Source organism: Kwoniella bestiolae, chromosome 2 (genome assembly GCF_000512585.2).
Source record: "Kwoniella bestiolae CBS 10118 chromosome 2, complete sequence".
In the NCBI taxonomy this organism is placed as follows: Eukaryota; Fungi; Basidiomycota; class Tremellomycetes; order Tremellales; family Cryptococcaceae; genus Kwoniella; species Kwoniella bestiolae.
The window spans coordinates 2345446-2367647 of NC_089242.1; the positions used below are offsets into that span (position 1 = coordinate 2345446).

General features: G+C 47.9%; 6 protein-coding genes across 6 annotated transcripts; 4 read left to right on the forward strand and 2 right to left on the reverse strand.

Moving 5' to 3' along the window:
• Positions 1-45: 45 nt before the first annotated feature.
• On the reverse strand, positions 46-6529 carry I302_104028 (uncharacterized protein; the record flags this gene model as incomplete). Its single annotated transcript, XM_065869782.1, has 4 exons — positions 46-3627; positions 3692-4006; positions 4074-4591; positions 4654-6529. The coding sequence occupies 4 exons, from the start codon at positions 6527-6529 to the stop codon at positions 46-48; spliced, it is 6291 nt and encodes a 2096-aa protein (XP_065725854.1).
• Positions 6530-7368: 839 nt separating this feature from the next.
• Positions 7369-14105, forward strand: I302_104029 (uncharacterized protein; the record flags this gene model as incomplete). Its single annotated transcript, XM_065869783.1, has 16 exons — positions 7369-7510; positions 7569-7717; positions 7771-7914; positions 7973-8228; positions 8295-8883; positions 8938-9800; positions 9862-10491; positions 10543-10917; positions 10969-11093; positions 11148-11949; positions 12003-12145; positions 12206-12835; positions 12889-13194; positions 13263-13358; positions 13410-13707; positions 13780-14105. The coding sequence occupies 16 exons, from the start codon at positions 7369-7371 to the stop codon at positions 14103-14105; spliced, it is 5874 nt and encodes a 1957-aa protein (XP_065725855.1).
• A 364-nt stretch (positions 14106-14469) lies between these two features.
• I302_104030 (uncharacterized protein) lies at positions 14470-15090 on the forward strand (the record flags this gene model as incomplete). The annotated part of the gene is made up of 2 exons (XM_019189393.1): positions 14470-14794; positions 14972-15090. 2 exons carry the CDS (start codon positions 14470-14472, stop codon positions 15088-15090), a joined length of 444 nt encoding a protein of 147 aa, XP_019048955.1.
• A 1378-nt stretch (positions 15091-16468) lies between these two features.
• Positions 16469-17586, forward strand: I302_104031 (uncharacterized protein; the record flags this gene model as incomplete). Its single annotated transcript, XM_019189394.1, has 2 exons — positions 16469-17149; positions 17221-17586. The coding sequence occupies 2 exons, from the start codon at positions 16469-16471 to the stop codon at positions 17584-17586; spliced, it is 1047 nt and encodes a 348-aa protein (XP_019048956.1).
• Positions 17587-18443: 857 nt separating this feature from the next.
• I302_104032 (uncharacterized protein) lies at positions 18444-19277 on the forward strand (the record flags this gene model as incomplete). The annotated part of the gene is made up of 1 exon (XM_019189395.1): positions 18444-19277. The coding sequence occupies one exon, from the start codon at positions 18444-18446 to the stop codon at positions 19275-19277; it is 834 nt and encodes a 277-aa protein (XP_019048957.1).
• Positions 19278-19659: 382 nt separating this feature from the next.
• I302_104033 (uncharacterized protein) lies at positions 19660-21845 on the reverse strand (the record flags this gene model as incomplete). Its single annotated transcript, XM_019189396.1, has 9 exons — positions 19660-19947; positions 20020-20277; positions 20345-20742; positions 20808-20942; positions 21004-21171; positions 21239-21323; positions 21393-21497; positions 21568-21647; positions 21719-21845. 9 exons carry the CDS (start codon positions 21843-21845, stop codon positions 19660-19662), a joined length of 1644 nt encoding a protein of 547 aa, XP_019048958.1.
• Positions 21846-22202: the final 357 nt, after the last annotated feature.

Consider the following 22202-nt stretch of genomic DNA (forward strand, 5'->3'; position numbering starts at 1 on the left):
AACTTATTATACAAAATCAATGTCCATGTCCCCGTACAAGAATCATTACAACAACCCCTCACTCTCGCTAGTCTCACCCTCACTCGCACTGACTCTATCCCGTCTCTTCATATTATTAAAAACCTTCGTCTCATCACCCCCTCCGCCCATCTCCCAAAACCCCGATACTTTCGCTTTCACCGTCTTCTCCTGTCCCTCCTCTCGCAACAATTCCATCTTATACCCCGCGTCCTCCCTATCTCTTGGAGCTCGACGGTCCAATCCGAACGGATCTAGTTTAGGTTGACTCTCCGTCAAGGGCGATACGCCACTTCCCCCAGCAGTCGAGGTCGACACCCTCGAAGTTGTACTTTCCGACCTGCCTACACCCACACCAACACCATACTTATGAGTGAAATAATCATTCTGCCCTACTGGCTGTTGAGAGGCATAAGACCGTCTGTTGATATATGTTGTGTGTCCCAGACCATCCCTCGCGATCGTATTTGCGCTGGGAAGTCTCTGGTGCGTATGATGGGAGTATGGGAGATCGTACCTGTATCCTACTGGGGTATTTACGCTGGATTCAGGACTTGCTGGTGTGGATACGTAAGATTCGGTGGAAGGTTTCCGTTGAGGGGACGGTTTAGTCTTGGGAGCTAGGGCAGAGGTATAGCTCTTTCGTTTGGTCGGTGAAGATGTAGAAGCGGTAGTCTCGGCTATAGTTGACATTGACATTGGCATTGCTAGCCCAGAGGTGATCGGGGGTACCAAACTGTTCTGTCTACTTGACATCTGGACTGGGTTCCCTATACTTCCCTGTCTACTTGAGGGGACCAAACTCCCCTGTCTACTATTCATGACAAAACTGCTATTCGGCACCAAGCTATTTTGTCTGCTCGACATGAGGTTACTCTGACTTGGGACCAAGCTGTTCTGTCGACTTGACATCATCAACTCTGGACTGACGATACTGGCCTGTCTACTTGGTACGACCGAGGAAGGGACCGATCCGGATACGCTGAACTTCCTTAACGCCTCATCACGATGTTCCAGCTGGAGGATCTTGTTTTTGACGGAAGGTAACATCGAATGACATGAGGAAGTCGACCTCGGAGAGGAAGGTTCGTGCTCGTGGGTATCCTCTGAGTAGGCGAGCTGCTCTATGGGGATGGGAAGGGAGTTCTGTCGGTCCGCTTGTTGGATCACCACGGAGGTAGTTTGCACATGTAGAACCTGTTGGTTCCTACTGTATTCGGTAGGTCTCCAATTCTGGTTGGCGATTAATTGCTTTTGGTCGTATTCATCTTGCATCGAGAACGGTTGATACACCCCCGGAACGATGGGTAACCCTCTCCTTGCGGGATCGGGCGAATGACTCTGAATATGAAGTTGCGGTTGAGGAATGGATGGTAGACTGATGGGCGAGTCCAATTGATGACCTTCCGAAGAGGCCGAATCGGACGCTACGGACGGTGCCAAGCCTGGTATTCCCTCATCACCACTTTCTGCTCCTGAGTCAGCTGATCTCCTCTTCATTTCCGAGGGGACGATCTGGTTTCGTAATTGACTGTTCGTTAGAATCGAAGGGGCCCTCATCAGCTCTGTGGGGGGTTGAACGGGGGATAAACTCTTGGGGCTTAGACCAGGGGAGGATCTGATCCTGTTTTCTCGCTCTTTCGAAGGAGAAGTGGATAATGCAGAAGATAGGGTTTTGATCTTCAATGGTGATCCGGGAGTGGCGAAGGTGAAAGAGTCCTTCTTTTGGAGGACTCGAGCCACAGCGATAGGTGATGTGGTGATGGAGGTGGAACTTCCCTCGTTGCGTAATGGCGAGGAATGACCGGCTGTACCGATATTGGATGATTCTCTCCTTGACATCGTCGTAGGGGCAATGATCAAGGATGGTCTCTTGCTTTTGGCGTTGGGAGAAGTCATACTGGACATTGACCCTTTCCTATCGTTGGGTTGGATTTGCGAGGAAGCTCGTCTAGCATCTGCCAGAAGGGAATGACTGATACTTGTTGATTTCGCCAGAGGTGCAGAAGAGACCTCCTTCTCAGTAAGTGAGGAGGGATCATCGTCATCTTCGTTCTCTGCAGATGATGACGAAGGGAAAGGCAACAATCTCGAAGGAACTTTGACCGAAACGTTCCTCTTGACAGCTTCGAAGACCTGACCAACTTCCGATTCCTGTTCGCTGACAACTGATCCAGCTGCAATACTGCCGTAGACAGATCGAGAGGCTGCGATATGAGCTGCTCGTTCTGCTTCGTATGGTTCAGAGAGGAACGGTAATCTCTGGGACGAGATCGAGGAAGGGATCTGCGCAATGGGAGTGGTCGGTGATTTCCCTTCAGCCCCATCCTCCATTGCAATTTCTTCTTCAACCTCCAGATCATCACCATAATCGTAACCGTTATTTTCGTGGCCTTGATGAGACATGACTTGTTCAAGTTCCTGTCGTTCTTCAGGTACCAAGTGGGCCAAAACAGTTCCGTCGCCCACATCCAATTCTAGACCGAGACCTTCTGGGTTCGATGATTCAGATTCATGATTGAGATCCTCTGTAGGTTCGAGTTCATCGTAGACATCTTGATCTTGTACCTGCTTATCCTCTACCTCCTCCTCTTCATCATGTTCATCCGCATTGACCACTCTCAGTTGCCTCTTCTGCGAGATCTCTGTGGGCGATTCCGAATCCGAATCAACAGGTAACGGGTCCAGCGCCTCTTCGGCACTATCCTCCTCAGGGGTATTCCCGACCATCTCGTAGACCTCTTCGCTGGGCGTATGACAAGGTCTGAACTCCCCTTGCAACGGCGTATCAGGTTCTCTACCTGGACTTAACGGCTCTTCACCAGAGTACAACTCCCTTTTCTCTTTATCCATATCACGGTTGATTACTGCTAAAGACCTTTGACGAGCCAAAGCCCTTCGAGCTGCTAACCTTTGTTTGTCTTCCTCATTTTCCACAGTGTTCATATCTTCATTATCTTCCTCGTGCGTCTCACCAGAGAATATCGATTGCGAATCGTTGTGGTTTGACGTAGAGGTGTATGAAATCGCTCTGGCGCCCTTGGGTTTCAATGATGGGTTGGATTTGGTTCGGATATGAGTGAGATTGTGCAGGTCGGTTCTGTTGGATATACTGTAGCTTGATCCCAGACTCATTGGTCGGGGTTTACCATGACCAATCCTACTCTGAGTTTGATTTTGCGCCATTGCAGGTGGCAAGTTACCCATAGCTTCAGCTTCGGCCCTCAGTCTACCAGCTTGAAGTAGTGCATCAATATGCAAAGTCGTGCTGCTCGCTCGTGCTGCTCCAACTGCACTATCTCCGCTGAATTCGGACGAACTTCTGATTGCACCGGGGCGTTTGGATGATGGCCCAGGTTGTTGATATATTCCCCCGGCACCTCCGATGGTAACTTGTAAATCCCTACTTTGGCCATTCGGTAAGGATTGCTTGTTAGATACAGGAGGGTTGAGCAAGCCCGGTCCATCCCTTGGCATAGGTGGTGGATCGATGGATAAGAAGTTGATGAGTTGCACTGGGACGTCGACGTAGATACTGCCATTGACTGTTACTCTCAGTGTATATTGAACTTCGATAAGCCTCGTTCGTCGTATTGATAGCATTCCGGGCTAGAATATCATCAAAGGTCAACGCAATTACACGCATATTTTGGATCGTGTGTCTCTCACTTACAGGTATCTGCAAGCTCAAGTCCCAATGACCGCTCTCACCAGAATCTACACCCGTCCACCATCCTTTACCTGTGACTCTACCTGCTCCATGACTCATGAAATCGGCTTCTATCATCTCTTCGATGATCTTCCTTCTCTGCGTTGTCGTCTGACAGGCATCTAGATCTGGTGTTCCGGGCATAGCCTCCGAAGCCACGCAGTTGGGCAGAGATTTACGCTTTCTGATTAGTTTAGTGGTGAGATCGGAAGTGTCGAGTAAGGGCTGAGGGTTGAATACCTGGATGGTTTGGAGTAAGGCTAGGTTAAGTGTCTTGATCTATTCCCGAAACTCATATCAGCTTCCTTCGAATTCCTGGGGAGAGAGACAAGTTGATGAGACTCACCTTTCGATTACTATCGTTCCTTATGGCCACTTCACACCACAATCTCTGACCACTAACCCATATTCGTCTACCAAGACTGACCCTCAACTCCACCCTTCCCTTCTCTCCAGTCAAATTCCATCCCAAACCTCTTTCAGTATATCCTTCGACCGGTTCCGTAATGGGTGCAAGCACCAGACTTGGGTTGAGGTAAGGCAGAACCACGATTGACCTATAGAAATGCGCTATCGATCGTTTTCCTGTTGAAGGTATGTGGATCTTCACTGATCCTACTACGACATATCTCACACAAGGTCCTTTGCCGTTCTGAGAAGTGTAGGTACCCTTTGCTCCGCCTCCTAGTGGTAGACGCATGCGGAATGGTATATTGTGAGTACCCTCTGAGGCGAGTCGATACCCATCTGAATCGGGGCCAGAGGCAAATAAGGACGAAGATAGATTGTGTTGGATATCTGGGTCGAAGACTGGTAGTGGATGCGGCTGGTGATAGAAGATATGTCGGGTTGTAGCGGACAGTTCTGCGTGAGAATGGTATCATCAGTATATCTGGGATACCAGTATTATCAATTCGATAACTCACCTTCAAAACCGACCACTCTGACTTTCCCGCCACCTACTCTCAACCCTTCACCTCGTTTCCCGCCAGTGATCTTAACTTCCATCCTTCCCCTCACTTCGCCTCCTTCAACCACGCACTCTCTTTCCAAGACTACGTCCACTTCGACCCTCGCTTTGCCCTTCTTGCTAGCTTCAAGTCTGACTTTGTTGTCCTTCTGCCATGAATTAGCCTTATCGTCTTCGTCACTAGGCGGGGGAGGTAAAAGTTTATTCGTGGATAACCTCCTTGATTTCGGACCTCCCAGCAGTACATTCAGTTCTGCGGAAGAGCGCTGCTTGGACGAAGAGGGATGCAATAATGTACCCTGTCTTGCCAGAAGTTGCGCCCCATCAGACAGACTTCTACCCCTCTGTCCTAACATTGTAGGTTTTCTGCCTAACCCATTTTCATGCGACATGGAACTTTCACTCCATGGTCTAGCTCGCAAGTTCTCGTCCGAGGAAGCTTGATTATGACTTGCAATGGAAGGAGGCGATTGCGAGGAAGGTAGTAGACCAGTACCGGATCCGCATATCATCTCACCAGGTCTGAATGTCCCATCACCCGTTGGCGAGAACGCTAACATCATTCCTCCATTCTCTGCCGAAAGCAAAACAGCGTTCTTGGAGTGGATCCCCGACGAGATATCAGAAGATCGTTTAGCCATCATGGCGGCATGGGGATTTGGCTGAACTTGAGGTTGCTGGTTAAATGGTCTTCTGCTAGTCATATCGTCCAGTTCTGGTACGGCGTACAGATACTGAGGTTGGGATTTCGACCTTGACATATGCTGGTTGTTCTGATTTTGGGTGGGAAGGTATTCCTGGGAATACGCTTGGTACTGATGATATGCGTGATTATTCCCGTTGGTTGGATCTGAATAGGTGGTAGCTGATCGTGGGGGATGATTGTAACTGTGATCATTGGTTGGTGGATAGGGGAATTGTCTAGTTTGATGGGCGGAATACGATCCAGAACCAGAAGATTGATGAGACTGAGAGGACATCTTGGAAGGCGAAGTTGCCATCGGGCCAGAACCTGATCCCGAGGAGGATGAGGCGTTTGTCATTCTCGTTGAAGGTCGCCTGGGATGAGGAACGGGTAGGTCCATGGGAGAAGTCTCCACATTGGTCGAAGACGGTTCAGGTTCCATTTCATGCCCGTGATTAGATTCAGGTAGTTCTATATCCTCGTCCTCATCTTCACCAGACAAGGGCATGTATTTTCCCGGTTTAGCCCCTTCTGCAGCACCGAAAGTATCCGCTCCGGACGTCTTCGAGAACTTCCTTCGCATGTCTTCTGATATCTGTCGACTCGCCGTAGTGAGATGAGAAGTGATCGAGGCGCTGCGTGTGGGTGTTGGCAGAGGTCGTAAGGATTGTTTAGGGGTTTCATCATCGTTTCCACCATGTTGCGATCCTGCTTCTTCCTCATCTGCATATTGTGGATCTATTGTTGTTTCAGACCGAGCTTGACTGTGATCTACCTCGCTTCGAGTGAATGGTCCGCCAATTCTAGGTGAATGCACGCCCGCTGATCGTGGTCCCATTGGTCTAGCGGGATTGGGAGGTATGGCGGAAAAACTCGAGAATCCTTTGGTGTTGCTACTACTGCCATTCCGTGTGTGTGTTGGTCTAAGCTGGAAGGCTGGTTGTGAACCACGGGTGGGGGAAGGCTGGGGCTGGAGTCGAGGGACTGCTTGACTGGCGGGTGGGAGTCGGGATGGAGAAGAGTGTGATGGTTGAGGAACTATGCCGGTGAATCGAGGAGCGGAGGGCTCTGCTGGTGGTGGAGAGAGGGTTGAGAATGAGATTCCGAGTCCTTGTGAGGAGGGGTTAGGGGAGATTGTGTGAGGCATTTTGCTGAGATTGGTGGAGTTGAACAGTGCTGGTCGTGATTATTGTGATCCTGTGGTCGTTTGGTAGATTTTCGGACCGCTCGAAGCGGCTAGCGTAGTTGTGTATACCGATTTGCGGACCTTCTATGACATGTAGAGAAAGTTGATTTCGAAAAGCTACAAAGGAGACTGTTGGTTATTTACTGAGAGCAAGTTCGATCACGATTTAAGACATGGCATTGCTGGGCTTATACTAAGGATAGCATTGAGGCTGATCGAGTGTCTACTGTGCAAAAGATTACGATTGTCATTGAAGTACGAATCGGTGAAGGGTGATGAGTCTGTCATTGTTCGGTTTGGCTCACAGCTTGCAAAGTATTACCTGGCTCAGTCTGGCGCGGTAATAATGAATAACGTGGATTCCGCAAACCACGCACTCATAGATAGCCCTGATTTCATCATTTCAGACTAGAGATATACCTATCCGATGTCTACTCAAGATCAAAAGATGGATGATCAAGGTTCAGATAGAAACATTGGAATATGAGATGTATCATGAGTTGGGAACAGAAAATCTCAGATGGCTGAAATGTGTCTTTCGAAGGAAAATCAGAAATCATGTAAACAAAACAATCCCAGAATCGGACATCGCCGCCAATGACTCTTAGCTTGCCGTTTTGATTCCGCTCAGTGCGAGGATCACGTGACTTGGTGGAGGTTCGAAGATGAGTGAACTGGATTTTTGGAGATGCAAGATTGCAAGTGAACGAGACAGTATTCAAAGAAGTATCAAGATATAGTGACCTGCTCAAGTACAAATCTGTCAAGATACCCAATCAATTGCTTGGTCATCCTTCAAGATGGTAGTCCTCAAAAGGAAGAGAGACTTTGGAGAACAGGGCGAGCAGAGTGCTCCAGTGATAACAAGACCCAAGGCAGGCACAAAGTCATTTGCTTCTGGCAAAGCTGTCAAAGATGCCTTGGACACAGCTTCACCTCAAGGTATGTGACGGCGGCCTCTCTGTTCTCTGTGTCTCTTGCTCACTCAACGTTCCTTCAGCGTTCGTCTCTTTCAGACAACAAATAGTCACTCCCCATTCCTCACTTCCCTTAGCTCTCAATCACCCCGCGGTAGTTATCATCCAGCATTACCTCGATATCTCACCAACGTGCGAAGAGATCTTTCGAGCATGGCAAATTGGTGACCAGGTAAGTATGCAATACTTTATCCAGCTACATAAGGCTGATCAATTTCCTTGCAGACTAAGACCGAAGTTCAGGCACAAGCTGCCGTTGAACTCCTAGCAGAAATCATCAATATCCTAACGCCTATACCGTTCTTCCGTTCCTCCGTGATAGGCATAGTGAACAAGCTAGTGTCGACCAATGAACCGTGCTCTGAATATGTGAGTCATATCCCAAGACTAGATGACTAGCTGGCGTAGCTGATGATCATCAACCCAGCTCAATCGACTATGCCAATCTGGAAGACGGGACGATGTTTACCATGGATATCTGCTCTCAGCTGCAGCTATTGCTGTCGATCCACCCACTTCTACTTCTTTGGGATCGACATCATCCGGGAGACTGGGACTAAAAGTATGGGCAGTTCTGGTAGAGGGCGGAAGTGTGAGAGGATTGGGCAAACAATTGGGTATGAGAAGGAGAAACAAGGAAGGTATGGTGGGGTATGGAGAGACCGATCCATTGGACAAGCCCGGTACGTCCACAGAGATTCTTATTTTTCGCTATGGCGGGACTAACATTCTTCTGACCCATTCCATAGACATTCGACATCTCATATTACGAACTGTACTTCCCCTTCTATCCTCTTCTACCTTTCAAGCTCACGCTCGATCCATTCTCCCTCCCTTGTACTCTGGCCTCGCTGCCGATCCACCGATCACAGTATACCGAGTCCTTACTGCTCTATGGAATGCCGTCTCTGGTCCATCAATCGGGTTGAACCGTCGGACGTCATTGGTTCTGTTCCATGAGAAGTCACTGGAACATCTATGGCAGCTGCTTTCGCGGCAAGACGTGGAAGCGAGTACCGGTAAAACAGTATCTGAAATTGCGGAAGCCTTTCTCGAAGAAATTACCACTGTCCCAGGGCAGGGTATCTGTTTCACAGATGAAGGATGGTATTCTCGTCGAGTAGCCGATGTCAATCCAGGTACAACAGAGGGGAACAATGGTATATCAGCGATTGGTCCCGTCGGTGATGACAGAAATGACAACTGGAAGAAGGGTTTGCATAATCGGATACTCGGGAATGTAGTACGCAAAGTCGGCAATAAGGCTGTGGACGATGATGGTGTCGTAGGGAATTGGTTGGTCAAGGTTTTTGAGGCTTGTCCCGAACTTATAGCGGGGTAAGTGGAAACCTCAACTTCATCGGATGACCTATGCTGATGTTGGTCAAACAGATATTGGGCACATTCAGCTTTAGCTGTAGACCCTCGACTGAACGCTCGATGGGTAGCTACAATGGCCTACATCGGTCGAATCATTTCGCTTCCCCCACCATCCCTAAATACCTTCCGACAAAATGTTCCAGCCGATTCCGACCCCTCGTCAGCTCCCTTCCGCTCTCAGCCTCCTGCAACTTCCGTCATCATCGAATCAATTCTTCCCGCACCTCTCACCAAAACTCACATCATGAAAGGATTACAACATACCGACGGTCTCGTTCAGCACGTTACTGCTATCACTCTCGCTCGTGGACTTCAAAAGCTTTCAGACGTACAACAACTCTTCCTGCAGATCGAGCAAGAGATCGAGGATGAACCGTCCACATCTCAAGAGAACGCATGGACCAAAGGTCGGAGAGAGCTGGAGTTAGAAGCTAGAAAGCGAATACCGGAACTGAGCGTAATCATCGCTTTCGCCCAGAAGGCAGCCACTATGGCTCCATCCGAAGCGGAAACGGAAGCAGAGATAGCACTTGCCTCCAAGTCAGCCATGTTGACTGAGATTGCGCTTCGGATATTCGGATTGTGTAACAAGACTATGCCATCTATGGGATCTGAAATGAAATTTGACGTGGGAAGACTGCTGGTCTCAGCTTCGAGCGCTAGTGCGGAACGGAGAGCCAGGAGAGAAGCTAGAGAAGGAAGTGTCGTCAGTGATTCTGGGAGTGTGGCGAGTGTGGGTACGATGGGTACTGCTGGGATGGGAGGGGGCTTTGGTCAAGCGAGAGGTGATGTAGAAGGTTTCGAAGCTCTCAGTCAACTGCATGTGCTTCAACTCCTCGGTGAGGTTAGAGATTGGACATGGATGAATAAAGCTGGTAAGTAGCCCCCATCATTTGACCTGTGTAAGTACATGCGGCTAACGTCTTTCGCATATAGCTGGATCCCAATATACGTACCTCTATCACATATTGCTTCTCAACCTCTCAACCAGACAGCCCGTTACTCAACTCAAAACCGTCGCTCTGCTAGAACACCTTTTGCTCCCGACTCTCCTCTTTGACCACGATGCCTCTGAACTGTCAATATGGCTTGAAGGCCTGCCCCGCGCCTCAGACAAGATATCAGGTCCAATGCTACTCGCACAACAAATTCACCTACTTTCATTTCTTGACGATTGTTTCCGAAGAGCTACCAAAACACCTTACCGATATATCGAAGACTCATTTGCCCTCGTACCAGATTACTTCGAATACTCTCGCCTTGCCGAGATGATCAGTCCTGTGCTCATGACCATTTTGGAACAACTGAATGCGAAGATCATGGGTCAGTTGATCAGTACGGAAGCTGCTGGGGTCGTTTTGGTGTATATCCGTCGGATCATTCTGGGCTTGGTAGGCAAACAGAAAAATCTGAGATTCCTATTTGCCATCATCGACAAGCTCGATGAGATGTTGGACAAAGCGCAGGAATCAGGTCAAGCTAGAGTCGGATTGAAAGATGTTGTCCAGGGTATGAGAGATGACTTGGCGCTCGTACAAGGTGGCAAAGCTAGCAAGAAAGCGAAAGGTATGTGTTCGAAGCTGTTCTACCAGGTGAATTGCTCATACCGTATTACAGTGGACGACCCCGAAGCTCATCGACTGCGAGACGAAGAGGATTGGTCATCACGTTCGTTCGAGCAGACCTGTCTTACAACGGCACCTGATGACTGGGCAGAGACCGCGTACATTAATCGACTTGACTCGATCTTCGTTCAAACCGCGGATGATGCGACTACGAACCGAAGAGCAAATTTCCTTTTACAGCTGCTGCCTTCCAAGAAGGGTTTCCTTGCAACAACAGCATCCAAATCCTCGGCATTGCAATTACTGGACAGATGCCTTGCCTCGCTCTTCGTGCAACGTCATAAAGCTCAACTGAAGTCGAATGTATTCGAGAACGATTATCTAAAGAAATTGTTCTTGAGTGATAAGGGCGACCAGGTCCGGTCCTGTAAGTTCGCAATATATCCGGGAGAATCACCCAGCTGACTTCTTCGCATAGCTCTCATCGCTCTCGTGGCTCATCTCAGTCCCGCCATACCTGCCGACGCTAGTATTGGGGAAACATCCGTTCTGGAGCTACTCGATGCTCTAAAACATGACAAAAAGGGTGAGAAGACGGAGCAAGTAAGTGATCTCCATTTGAGCGACCGATATACCGCTGACTGCTCTGTCCCATAGATCCTTTTACTTCTTCAGCCATGGATACGCTTCCTTCGCGAAGAGACAGCAATGAAAGCTCTCAAAGCCATTGTCAAGCGAGCCGACACTGTCATTCCATTCCTGAACCCAAAGATTACCGTGACAATCGAATCGATCGTGATCACCACCAGAGATCCTGTATACTCCATCAATCACATCAAGGATCTGGTTCGGCTCAAGTCGATATCCCCAGTCGTACAATTGATCCGAGATACGTTAATGGATCGAGAGAACAGGAAGTCATTGACTGATTTGTCGATAAAGAAGGGAACGATCCGCGAATTGCTTGCCACGAGGGAAGACGCAGCATTTGAATTGATCACTGTTCTGGCTCAAACAACCAAGGAGGCAGCCGAAACGATCCAACAAGTATTGGTGAAGGATGTGACGCTGCTGGAGGATGAGCGGATACTTCCTTCTGTTGAGATCCTACTGGATTTGCCTTCCGATGTTTCCAAAACGAAGCTCGATGTTGTCCCTCTGGCTGTCAAAATACTAGTCTCATCTAATTCGTCTACACATCAATATTCGGCTAGTCGTCTTCTCACTCGGTTATCTCAGCAAAAAGATAGTAACGTCATGCAGGAGATCAGCAAGCTCAAACTAGCTGATTATGACCTACCTCTGGCTAGGTTGACGGAAAAGATGGCGGAGAAAGATGATGAGGTGGAGCCGTCGACCATCAAGCATCTGGTCGAGTTGGGGTTGCAGTATGCTGTCAGAGTTTGCTCCAAAGCAAGCGAGATAAGTCTGGAAGACCAAACAACTTTGATTAGCTTAGGTGAGTAAAACTTTTACCTCTTGAGCGCCCCATAATGCTAATTGTGACTGCAGACCACGCCATCACTACTGCAACGAGCACTCAAGTGGACGTGCAGCTGGCAGAACCAGTAATAACAGCTATCATTCAGGATCGACTGCATGTTGAAGAGGCAGTCAAACTGGCTGTAACACTCGCTAGACGAGTTGAAATGAAGGTAAGTAATAGCAGACAGACGCTCATCTTCGAACACAACTAATAAATAATGGCATGTCAGGCATCTTTCATTCGTCAACAACTACAAGCTCTTCTCGCTAGCTCAGCTTATAACCGTTGCATTGACTCGACGTGTCCCGCTTCCACCCGACTGAACTTTATCCGCCTTCTTCATTCCCTTTTCTCGGCATCGACATATGTATCATGTCAACCTAACTTCATCGAACCTCTCGTCCCACTCTATCGAGGCTCTTTATCGGAATCTGATCGGTTGATATTGAATATGTTCCAGTTGTTCGAAGGATACAGGAAACTATCAATCTCTAGTATACTAAGGTACTGGTCGGCCAGTGGCATCATCGGATCGGGGAACAGGTCTTTCGACGCTCTTACCTCCCTGGATGCTCAGAAAGTCTTCGCTACCTGTCAAGCTTATCCTCTTCGAAGGCCTCTGAGAGGATACGGTAAATCAGATCAGAATCCAGAGAACGGTGAAGCGCTTTACGATCCTGTGTTCGTCATGAACTTGCTGGCGAGTACCATGTCCGAAGGTACGGTGACGGGTCTGGACTGGGTAGAGATACTTAGAAGTAACGCCTTAGGCTTGACTATCTGTGGATTATCTTCTAGAGATAAGGATCTCAGAGCTGTGGCGGGGTACACTCTCGCCAAGGCATATAGTCTGATCAATGTGAGAATCTTTATCTCAACCCCGGTATATGCGGCTGATCAAAATGAACATAGAAAAAACCATTCTATGAACGAAACCAACTTCTCTACACCCTTCGAATACTTCGACATTCCATTGAAACGCCTTCTACTCGAGTACCGACACTCACATCACTCTTCTTCGCTCATGCTTTAAGATCACTTGCAAACCCCTCACACTTCTTGTACCCACTGTCGTCGAGGTTTTTACTGCAGCGGCATGTGTTCGACCCGACCGATACTCCGATGTTGTATTCTATGTTATATGCTTCCGGAGATGGTTGGAAGAGGGAAAGAGGCTGGATGATAAGGTTCCTCAAGGACGGGGTGAGAAGTGAAGCTGTAGGTCACGGATCCGTCTGTTGTTCATGTAATGTTTGACATGTACTGATGAACCATATACTTGATAGGACTGGCGGGTCATCAGAAGGCGGAAAGTCTGGTCATTGCTCGCTACTTTATTCAGCTCGTCTTTGGATCCATCTTTCCGTCGCTCTGTACTGCAGGTACGTCCGATATGTTCATTGTGAAAGGATTCAAGCTGATGTTGTGTATAGGCAATGGAAAGTATGGTCTCTATACCTGCAGCTGCTCGATCACTTGTTTTACGGGATGGGTTGATCGTATGGCTATCGAACCAGTGGACCAACGTAACGCGACGTCAAGCAAGTTCCAACTTGAAAGGTACAAAAGCGCAGACCTGGGAGAAAGATGAAAAAGCAACTATTCTCAAGTTGGTGGAGAAAGTTTGTATAGGTATGATACCTACCGAGATAGAACGGATCAAGGAAGGTAAAGACGTTGGAAATTGGATTGGACATGTTGAGATATTCTATAGAAGAATTCTGGATTCTGGTAAGCTTTAAAGTTTTCTCACTCATTTCGTCTCTCACTGATGACATAGTACTACGCTGACCATGCGAAAAGATGTCGATGTGGAACGACTGGAAATTCTCTCGAGGATCTTATATCGACTTTCGACCATCCCTCAGATCAATATCATTTCTACTACCTTACCATCACTCGTCGATCAACTGAAGAAGCTGGACGAATCTCCGGCAAATCCGAGAGAAAATGTGCTTTCTTACTTATTCCATGTTGGATTGAACGTTAGTGTAGCAGATAAGAAGTACAAAACAGGAGTGAGAGACGCAATTGAGGACATTGGCTGGAGAGTCGAAAGGGGCGATGCTGGGGTTGAGCTGGCTGAGTGGGTGAGGAAAGAAAGGAGGTTGGTAGAATGGGAGAAATGATGTCATATTCATATGCAGCCAGTATATTTTGACGTCAGGGCCCGAACCCATGTTGGAGTCCGGACGGATTAAGGAGATGCTCAGCTTGCAAGAAGGCGACTACTCGTCTTACTTGTTTGAGTTACTGGCCAGGCCATGCAGCATGAATGGAAGGGTGAACGAAGGCTTCCTTCAGACGGTACATTTCGATGGTCTGAGTTTCGCAGTCACAGTACAAAAGCTCTCATTCTGAAAAAATGTATTTTGACACTTCTCATATCTGTTATCCTCAGCCTAATTGAGACTACCTCTAATTTCACTGACCTCCAGTCTATTCAGATCACACCTACAGTGGATACTTCAGCTGGTAATCGATTCTTCCGATATGACGACCAAAGCTATGGCCCCCTCAAAATTGAGGATGGATTTCCACTCATTCAGGTCTCATCTCGACGGTCGTATGGATCATCTCATGTTTCACGACGTGGACATAACCCTTGCACCCATCTCGGCGAGCGACGGCATCATCTCTCACGCAGATCATTTTTCAAGACTCGAGCAGGCGCTTTCAGAAGCTGCTGATGACTCATGGAAACGCCTGTTGGGGCCTGGGCTTTGGCGTCAATCTACCAGAGCTCACATCGACAGGAGTCTTCAGGCGATCTCCTTAGCCTATGAAGATGAAATACCCGAGAACGTAGCCGAAGAGGGTGAGCTGACTTATGCAGTCGGCCAATATACCAGTTGCTTCAAGCGTGGAAACGATAGGGACAATGACAGGGCACGACACACACTGAGTGTAGTAACACCCAGATCTTCAACCTCGCCCGTCAAAGAGACGGTGTCTTTCGGTCGGGTAGGTCCTTTGTTGATGTCTATGCTATCAGTCCTGCTTTCCGCTTCATGTTATGAGAACTCACTCTGGAGACTACCATTCAAAGGTCTTCTTCAAGGATCCAACCTCTTCCCCTACGTTTGGGCAGGCGCCAAGCAGCCGGATTTGTGACCTAATGGTGCTTTATTTCATGAAGGGCCACAGCCGAGGGATAACCCATATCGACGAACGCCACGGTAGCCACCATAGCGCCGAAGTGAATATCGGTTATGGTCCTCCCGAGGAATTTCTGGAGACAAACAGGTCCAATGAGCAGTCCTCGACCAAAACATTGACGCAATTATCCAAGGAGAGAGACTGCTGCTAGGCCTCGGGTATAACAAAACTCGAGAATATCTTACAAAGTTGTTTCCCGATCTCAGTCGATTACCGGGTGACCACGGCAGCTGACTTCTCCCTGGCGTTTTATGATGAACGAGGTATTTCATACGGAATTAGGCCGCCAAGTCCAGGTACCACAATGCCTGGGGAAACTCAATGGATTGTTTCGATGTCAGGTGATGTGATTGTATTGAAAAGAGGGTTATCTGGAAGGAAGCTCAGTGTGAGGGATTCGGATTCGGGCTGCGAAATGGTTTGTATTGAACAGTATCTGCAGAGGTACCTCTGATCGGTTTCGGCATGTTTGGTATCTGCGTGTAGGCAAGGTCGCTACTCAAGACTGTCCTGTCATGTTCACGTGCTGTAGACAGTGCTTAAAACACGTTCATTACACCAATATGAACACCAATACCCGGCTTCGGAAGTTTCAAGCTGGATTAGAGGGACACACCGAATAGGTAGCACCATGTGAGGGTAAATTCAGGTCTAGAGGTCATTGAATCATGGTCAAGTTGTGGGTTTGTCACCCAGTCAGCATAATGTTAGGAACTTCAAGCTCCACTCTCAGGACTAGTTGACGTACGCGGTACAAGTACTTATCGCAAAGTATAAGAGCCGACTCGGAAATAGCTAGATAGCGAAACCCTCTCCAAAGAGTCTTTTTCGTAAGCTATAGTTTCGTTATCGCTGTCGCTTTTTAGCAAGAGACCTTTCGCATCTTAGCGAGATTACCATGGCTCGGCCTATTACATATCCTCTATGAACGCCTACACTGATCGCTAATGGGTACGACACATGGCGTTCCATTGTCACCTAAACCTAAAAAGCTTTTATGGACATCATTTGGGAGGAGGCACTGTTCATACTTGATGACGCAAAGTTATCAAATCTCGCCAATATAATTTCTTCTCTCGAGTCGGAATGTGACTAGAAATGCCCTGGTGGGCTATCAGAAGTAAGCCACTGATTCAGTCAAGCCTTCGATATCTCACCCGCGGTCACACTTTCCCATTGGGGTTTGAACAGTGTGAGGGCACCAATGACGATGGTCATGTACCAACATGGAGATTTTCTCAAGTTGAAGCGACTCATTTCAACGACCGCAAAGGATCATGCTGAACGAGAAGATCTAGCCCTTTGCACAAGTTTCAGCCTCTTGCCTTCTCCAATGATCAAAGGATGGCCTACTGAAGCCCTAAGGCCCCCGAACAAGGGGGAGCGCTTGACCTATAAAATCATCTCTTCAGAGCGCGCCACATCGCTGGTGCATATCCTCTGTCGACATCCCTTCGTCTTTCAAATTCCCAACGACAGTCAAATGGTCATTATGGATCAAGCTGTGGCTAATCTCGAAACTCCGACTGGCGCCACAAGCGTATCCCCCTCCTCTCGACATCATCGGACCCGATTTTCACCAAAATGGGACTTTTCTAATCCCCTCAGTCCGCTGCTAGGGGGCAGGAGAGACTATCTATGGGTAGAGATGAGACCTGTTCATCAGAACGGTGATGAAGAGGTACAAGCACTGTCGACGGCAGAGTCTGGGACGATGACAAGCTTGAGGGCAGCCGTCTCAAGCGACCCTGCGTGGAAATACGCGATCAAGTCAAACGACGACGAAGTGGAGAACGATCCTGGAGCTGCAGCCGAAATATCGCACATCGAACGAACCATAGAATTGATGGAAACGATCTATGGGAGCGCCGTATGTTCTGACGGGTCCTTGGAGCTCCAAGGCGACGGGCTTGAAAGTGAGGTTTCGGCCATCGATGGTGAAGATGCGTGGCAATTCAAAATGAACACTGTCAGAGGAGCGCCACTCTCTGGAAAATCATTTGTTCCGGATCTCGTAAGTCATCAAAAACTGCATCCCTTCCCCGGGATTGAATTTTCCTAATGAGACAATGTACTTACTTACAGGATTCTCAGAATCTTGAAATCCTTACTTCTAAGCGGGAATTTAACGATGGAAGCTCCAGTCTCCTGGAAATCGGAATCGGACCCAAACCAGATAAGACCTCAGATACTCGCGAGGATATCCATTCGAAGATGATGAAGGATCCTCGATGGTCCTCAACAGTTTCAAAGGCTCTGAAAGCTCAGGCTCTCAGTGTTTCGACTGATCGTTTGGATTCTTACGATGCGAGGCAGTTGACGTACAAAGATGATGGGCTTGAAGTCAATATCACTAGAGCTTCCGTCAGCGAAGAGGAAAGCTTGGGAATCAGGTACAAAGCTAATTTTAGACCTGATGATTCTTCTCGGAAGAAAAGCAAGGCTCTCTAGCCAAGGAGTTGGGAAGAAGGAACAATTCGCGTGAGGGCACTTTTGCGTCATTGTACATCGGCTCCGGACTGGCATCTGGGAGGAGGATTGAGCAGAGTACTGTAGTATTTATTGTTATATGTGTTGATGGTCCGAGCTCTCACGATGGAAGCATTGTTTAAGTCCAATGTACTGGGTGTACGTTTTGGATTTAGCTTACAAAGTCTCGCACTCGCACTTCACCATCAAAATAGGGAAACGACCCTTTCACACCCCACTCGGAACATAAACGCTCATATACAGTGCAGTTATGGCGAATCCTATATTCGCCACTCGTCGTGAAATTCTGCATTCTCTCCACTCTTCCTTTACCAACAGCGCAGAGCGAAGTGGGAAGCTGCTACCTTTGTTCGTCCGTAGCAAAATGTACAATCTCTTGTTATTTCCCATCTAGCGATGTTCGTATCCCGCCGATCTGCATCTCAGCCTGTCGAGTTACCTTGGATCCTTGCTGCACCATCCAACCTCCGAATCTCTTCCAGTTGCCTTTACGGTGATAATGAACTTGGCAATAAAGCACAATTTAGTGGAACATTCAGACTACAGTACGCAGCTCGTCGAATCATGCCTCTCAGCCGATGGAGTCCCCGTAGAAAGATTGTGAGATCGGCTTTTACTCGGAAAAGCAGTAGGTCGGAATGTCCTAGTGAGGTTCTACCTCGTTGGGCGGGAAGTGGCGAATCGATATAATAAATTCAACAGGTGAATCACAAGCGGACAGGGATCGAATAATCGCAAAGAGATGCAGTGTTCAAAGTATATGTAACGACGTGACAACGAGAAGTTATGATGAAGATTTCGGAAAGTGGAGGATTGTCATGGCTGCGGAGGATGCGAATGACGTCAATTCGCAGAGATGCCTTCAAGGGTTGAGCAGGTCATCGGAGCAGGATCTCAAGGTGGATGATACGGTTCACCATCTAATGCGAGGTGAGAAATGGAAGGAGATGGGTCTGGACCAATTTACCAACCATTTTTTGGGAAGTTTGGATCTCCTATCGCTTACCAACAAGGATAAGTCCACATTGGACATTAGGATGGAGACGAACGGATTAGTTGGCCAGACATTCCAAGCGCTGCAGGACCAATGCGAGTTGCTTCTGGTCATTGAGACTGAAGATTCCAAAGAGCAAGAGAATACCTGGTGGAACTACTCTCCAATGAGCGATATCACTCAAGCTTGGGACAGATTTAAACAATACACCGAGGAGACATGGAAGGGCAAATTGAGAGCAGAGAGCTCACAAAGCGACTCTCATCCGATAGAGAAGAGCAGAAAGCGATTGATAGTTGCAGATGCGGCTTTCTGCCCAGCATCGCAGTCTGAGCATCACAAGGACGAATATGGTCTCTACCTTACGCTCTCTCCTATCTGCCAGCTAGCGCTCACCGATTTGACTCCGGGAGAAGGATCCATGGGTGCCAATTCGCAAATGAACTCTATTGATGTTCCTGTGCGTTCAGAGCGAAAATTCAGAAAATGTATCGCGTTGATCAGCGAGGTCGTCCATTCGTTTCAGGACGATAGAGACGATGCCATGATGATGCACGCTAGTGTAGGGGGGTTCGACGTGGTGCTCAATCGATGCTCTGAAGAGAAACGATGGGAAGTTCATATGCTCGATGAATGTTCAGCTATCGAAGGAGAATAAGCCCATCAACAATTGATGGTCAGTTAATTTTATACGGGCGCATGGAACGATCACAAAGTTTGTGGGCATGTGCAACGCTCTTTTCCGATAAGCAAGAGGTGATAGATCATACATGTTTTGTATATTATACTTCTTTCACTGGCTTGCTGATACAAGAGAAGATATGAGATGATAAAATTATGTGAGAAGCGAACTTGTGATGAAAGTGAAATGACTAATGAAGGAAATGAAAAATCGATCTGTATTAATGCTGAGCTATATGTTTGAGGGATTTTGTCTGGCGAGGATGTGGATTGAGACTGTGTTTATGAACGACGAGCACGCGAAACACGAAAGAAGGACGAATCACGTCTTTGCGTCTCACTTGATATGACTCTGTCGATTAAGCCATGTCAGGACCAGGTTGAGCCTTCTCCTTGTGTTGGATATCTTGAGCGACCTTGTCGAGACCGATTTGCTTGGCGACTCGTTCTCGTCGAGCTCGGTCTTCAGCACCGGTGTTATCGTGGAAAATCTTGTCAACCTCTTCGAGCGAAAGACCTTTGAGCTCAGGTAAGACGAAGACGGCGTAAAGGAAACCGACGATACAGAAGCACATGAACACGATGTAGGTCTTCCAGGTGATGGATTCCAACATGTGAGGAGTAACCATCGCGACGGTGAAGTTCATCTGTAAGAGCCGACAGAAGACTTAGCAATCATTGTTCGCAAGTGTGAGAATGAAAAGGAAGGTATCACTCACAAGCCAGTTAGTAGCTGATGAGATACTCATACCCTTTGCTCTCATGTCAAGAGGGAACACCTCAGCGGATACGACCCAAGCCAATGGACCCCAGGTGACAGCGAAGTTGGCAATGTACCAGTAAATCATGAAGACAGCACCATTACCAGCTGCCTTGTTATCATAATTGGGTCCGTATACGGCGAAGATGGCTGCGACAGTAGCGTGAGAGATTGCCATGTTGGCTGAACCCCAAGCGAGAATAGGTTTTCGACCAAACTGAGGGGCATCGTCGCGTCAGATGCGATACAAGCTAATAATAAAAGAGAAGAAACGAGTGACTTACGTTGTCAACAAACAATACGGCGGGGATGGTGAAAACGAAGTTGACAATACCGACCACACCGGTAGCGAGAAGACCAATGGTGTTACCAGTTAAACCGATGGACTCGAAAATCGTGGGAGCGTAGTAGATGATAGCATTGATACCGGTCCATTGTTGGAGCGCCTGAGCGCCAGCACCAAGCATCAATCGATGAAGTAATGGTTTGGTGGTGAGCAATCTCTTGTATTCGGAAAGAGTAACTCGAAGGTTGACATCATTGGCACCGTATCGTTCTTTGGCGGCTTCTTGTTCGACAAGTCGTTCAGCTTGAAGGGCTCTAAATTCATATTGGACTTCGGGTGATTCGGCGGGAGCGTGTCGGAGCATAGCAAGGTTCTCGAGACATTCTTCCTCTCGTCCTGTTAATTGCGTTCGGATTTAGCATGTAAATATCAAGTCGGCAGATGCAAAGACGACCGCTCACCTTTGAGCATTAGCCATCGAGGAGAGAAGGGTAAAAAGATTGCTCCAACAAGAAGGACAGCAGCAGGAACAAGTTGGAGACCGAGAGGGACTCTCCAGGCAGCTTCTTTTTGTCCGTCTCCGGTACCACCGATGTCTGCAAAAATAGGAAAAGGGTTAATTCATATCCTTTTCATGACAGACAATAAGCTGCTCACAGTTGGTACCGTATCCGATCCAGTAAGAAATCAAGATACCGAAAGTGATGGCGAGTTGTTGTAAAGCGACCAAAGAGCCTCGAATACCTGGTGGGGCTAACTCGGCGTTGAACATGGGTACAAGCATTGATAAGGCACCGACGCCGAGACCCCCGATGAATCGACCGACTAAACGTAACTCAGGATCAGTCTAAACTACTCCAAGCGTTGAGAGGTAGGTATGTGTGCCACTGACCATAGATACAAGCGACGCTGTCGTTCGCACCGGTTTGAACAGCAGTACCAATCATGAAAACGAGACACCATCCGGAGATTGAGTACTAAGAAGCGTAACAAACGGAAAATTAGCAGATACCTCTTGCTCAAATGGAACGTTGATAGCGACTCACCTTTCTAGAGTATTTGTCCGCCAAGGGTCCAGCGATAAGTGAACCGATCATAGCACCAAGTTCGAGAATAGAAGTCAGGAGACCTTTGGTATCGGTATTGGTGAGCTGATGGTAAAAGTTATGCAATCAGCTTGAGCCTGAAGTCTTGCGACAATGTCAACGAAGTGGTACTGACTGTAGCGGTGTATCGCTGCGTGAAATTGTGCATGACTTGAACTTGACCGAAAACACCTTGATTATAACCGTATAAAACACCTATATGATGCATCGAGAACATCAGCACAAGTTGCTCAAGACAAAGCCAAGAAGAGAATGGAAAGACTGACCTCCCAAGGAAGCGAAGAGCGCCAAACTTAATGCTCTACCATTTTTGAAGAGACCTCTCCACCCTTGATTTTGCGTTTGAGTAAGGAGGGCGTCGAAATCGCCGCCTGCTGGTGCACCACCACCCATTTTGTATGCTGTTTATATGTGATCTGGTGTGCGTGAGTAGTTGTTGTTCTTGATCGAACGGATGAAAGGATCTTTCTTGTCGGTTGTATGTAGAAAGATGAGGATGAAGAAGTAGTCGAGAGAGATATGTAAGGTTGGTTGTGGAATAAGATGGATAGATGGGGAGGGAGGAAAAGTGACGTCGATGTTTCTGACTGGGCTGGAAAATGGGATGACAGAGTCTTTGCTTGGTACGTATGCTCTGTTTCGATTGGGATATGGGGATGTGGAGGGGTTCTGGCCAAGACAGTTACAGTTATGATTTCTGAATGACAAAAGGAATGATGTCAGCCTTATTCGTATACTCTATTTTAAAAG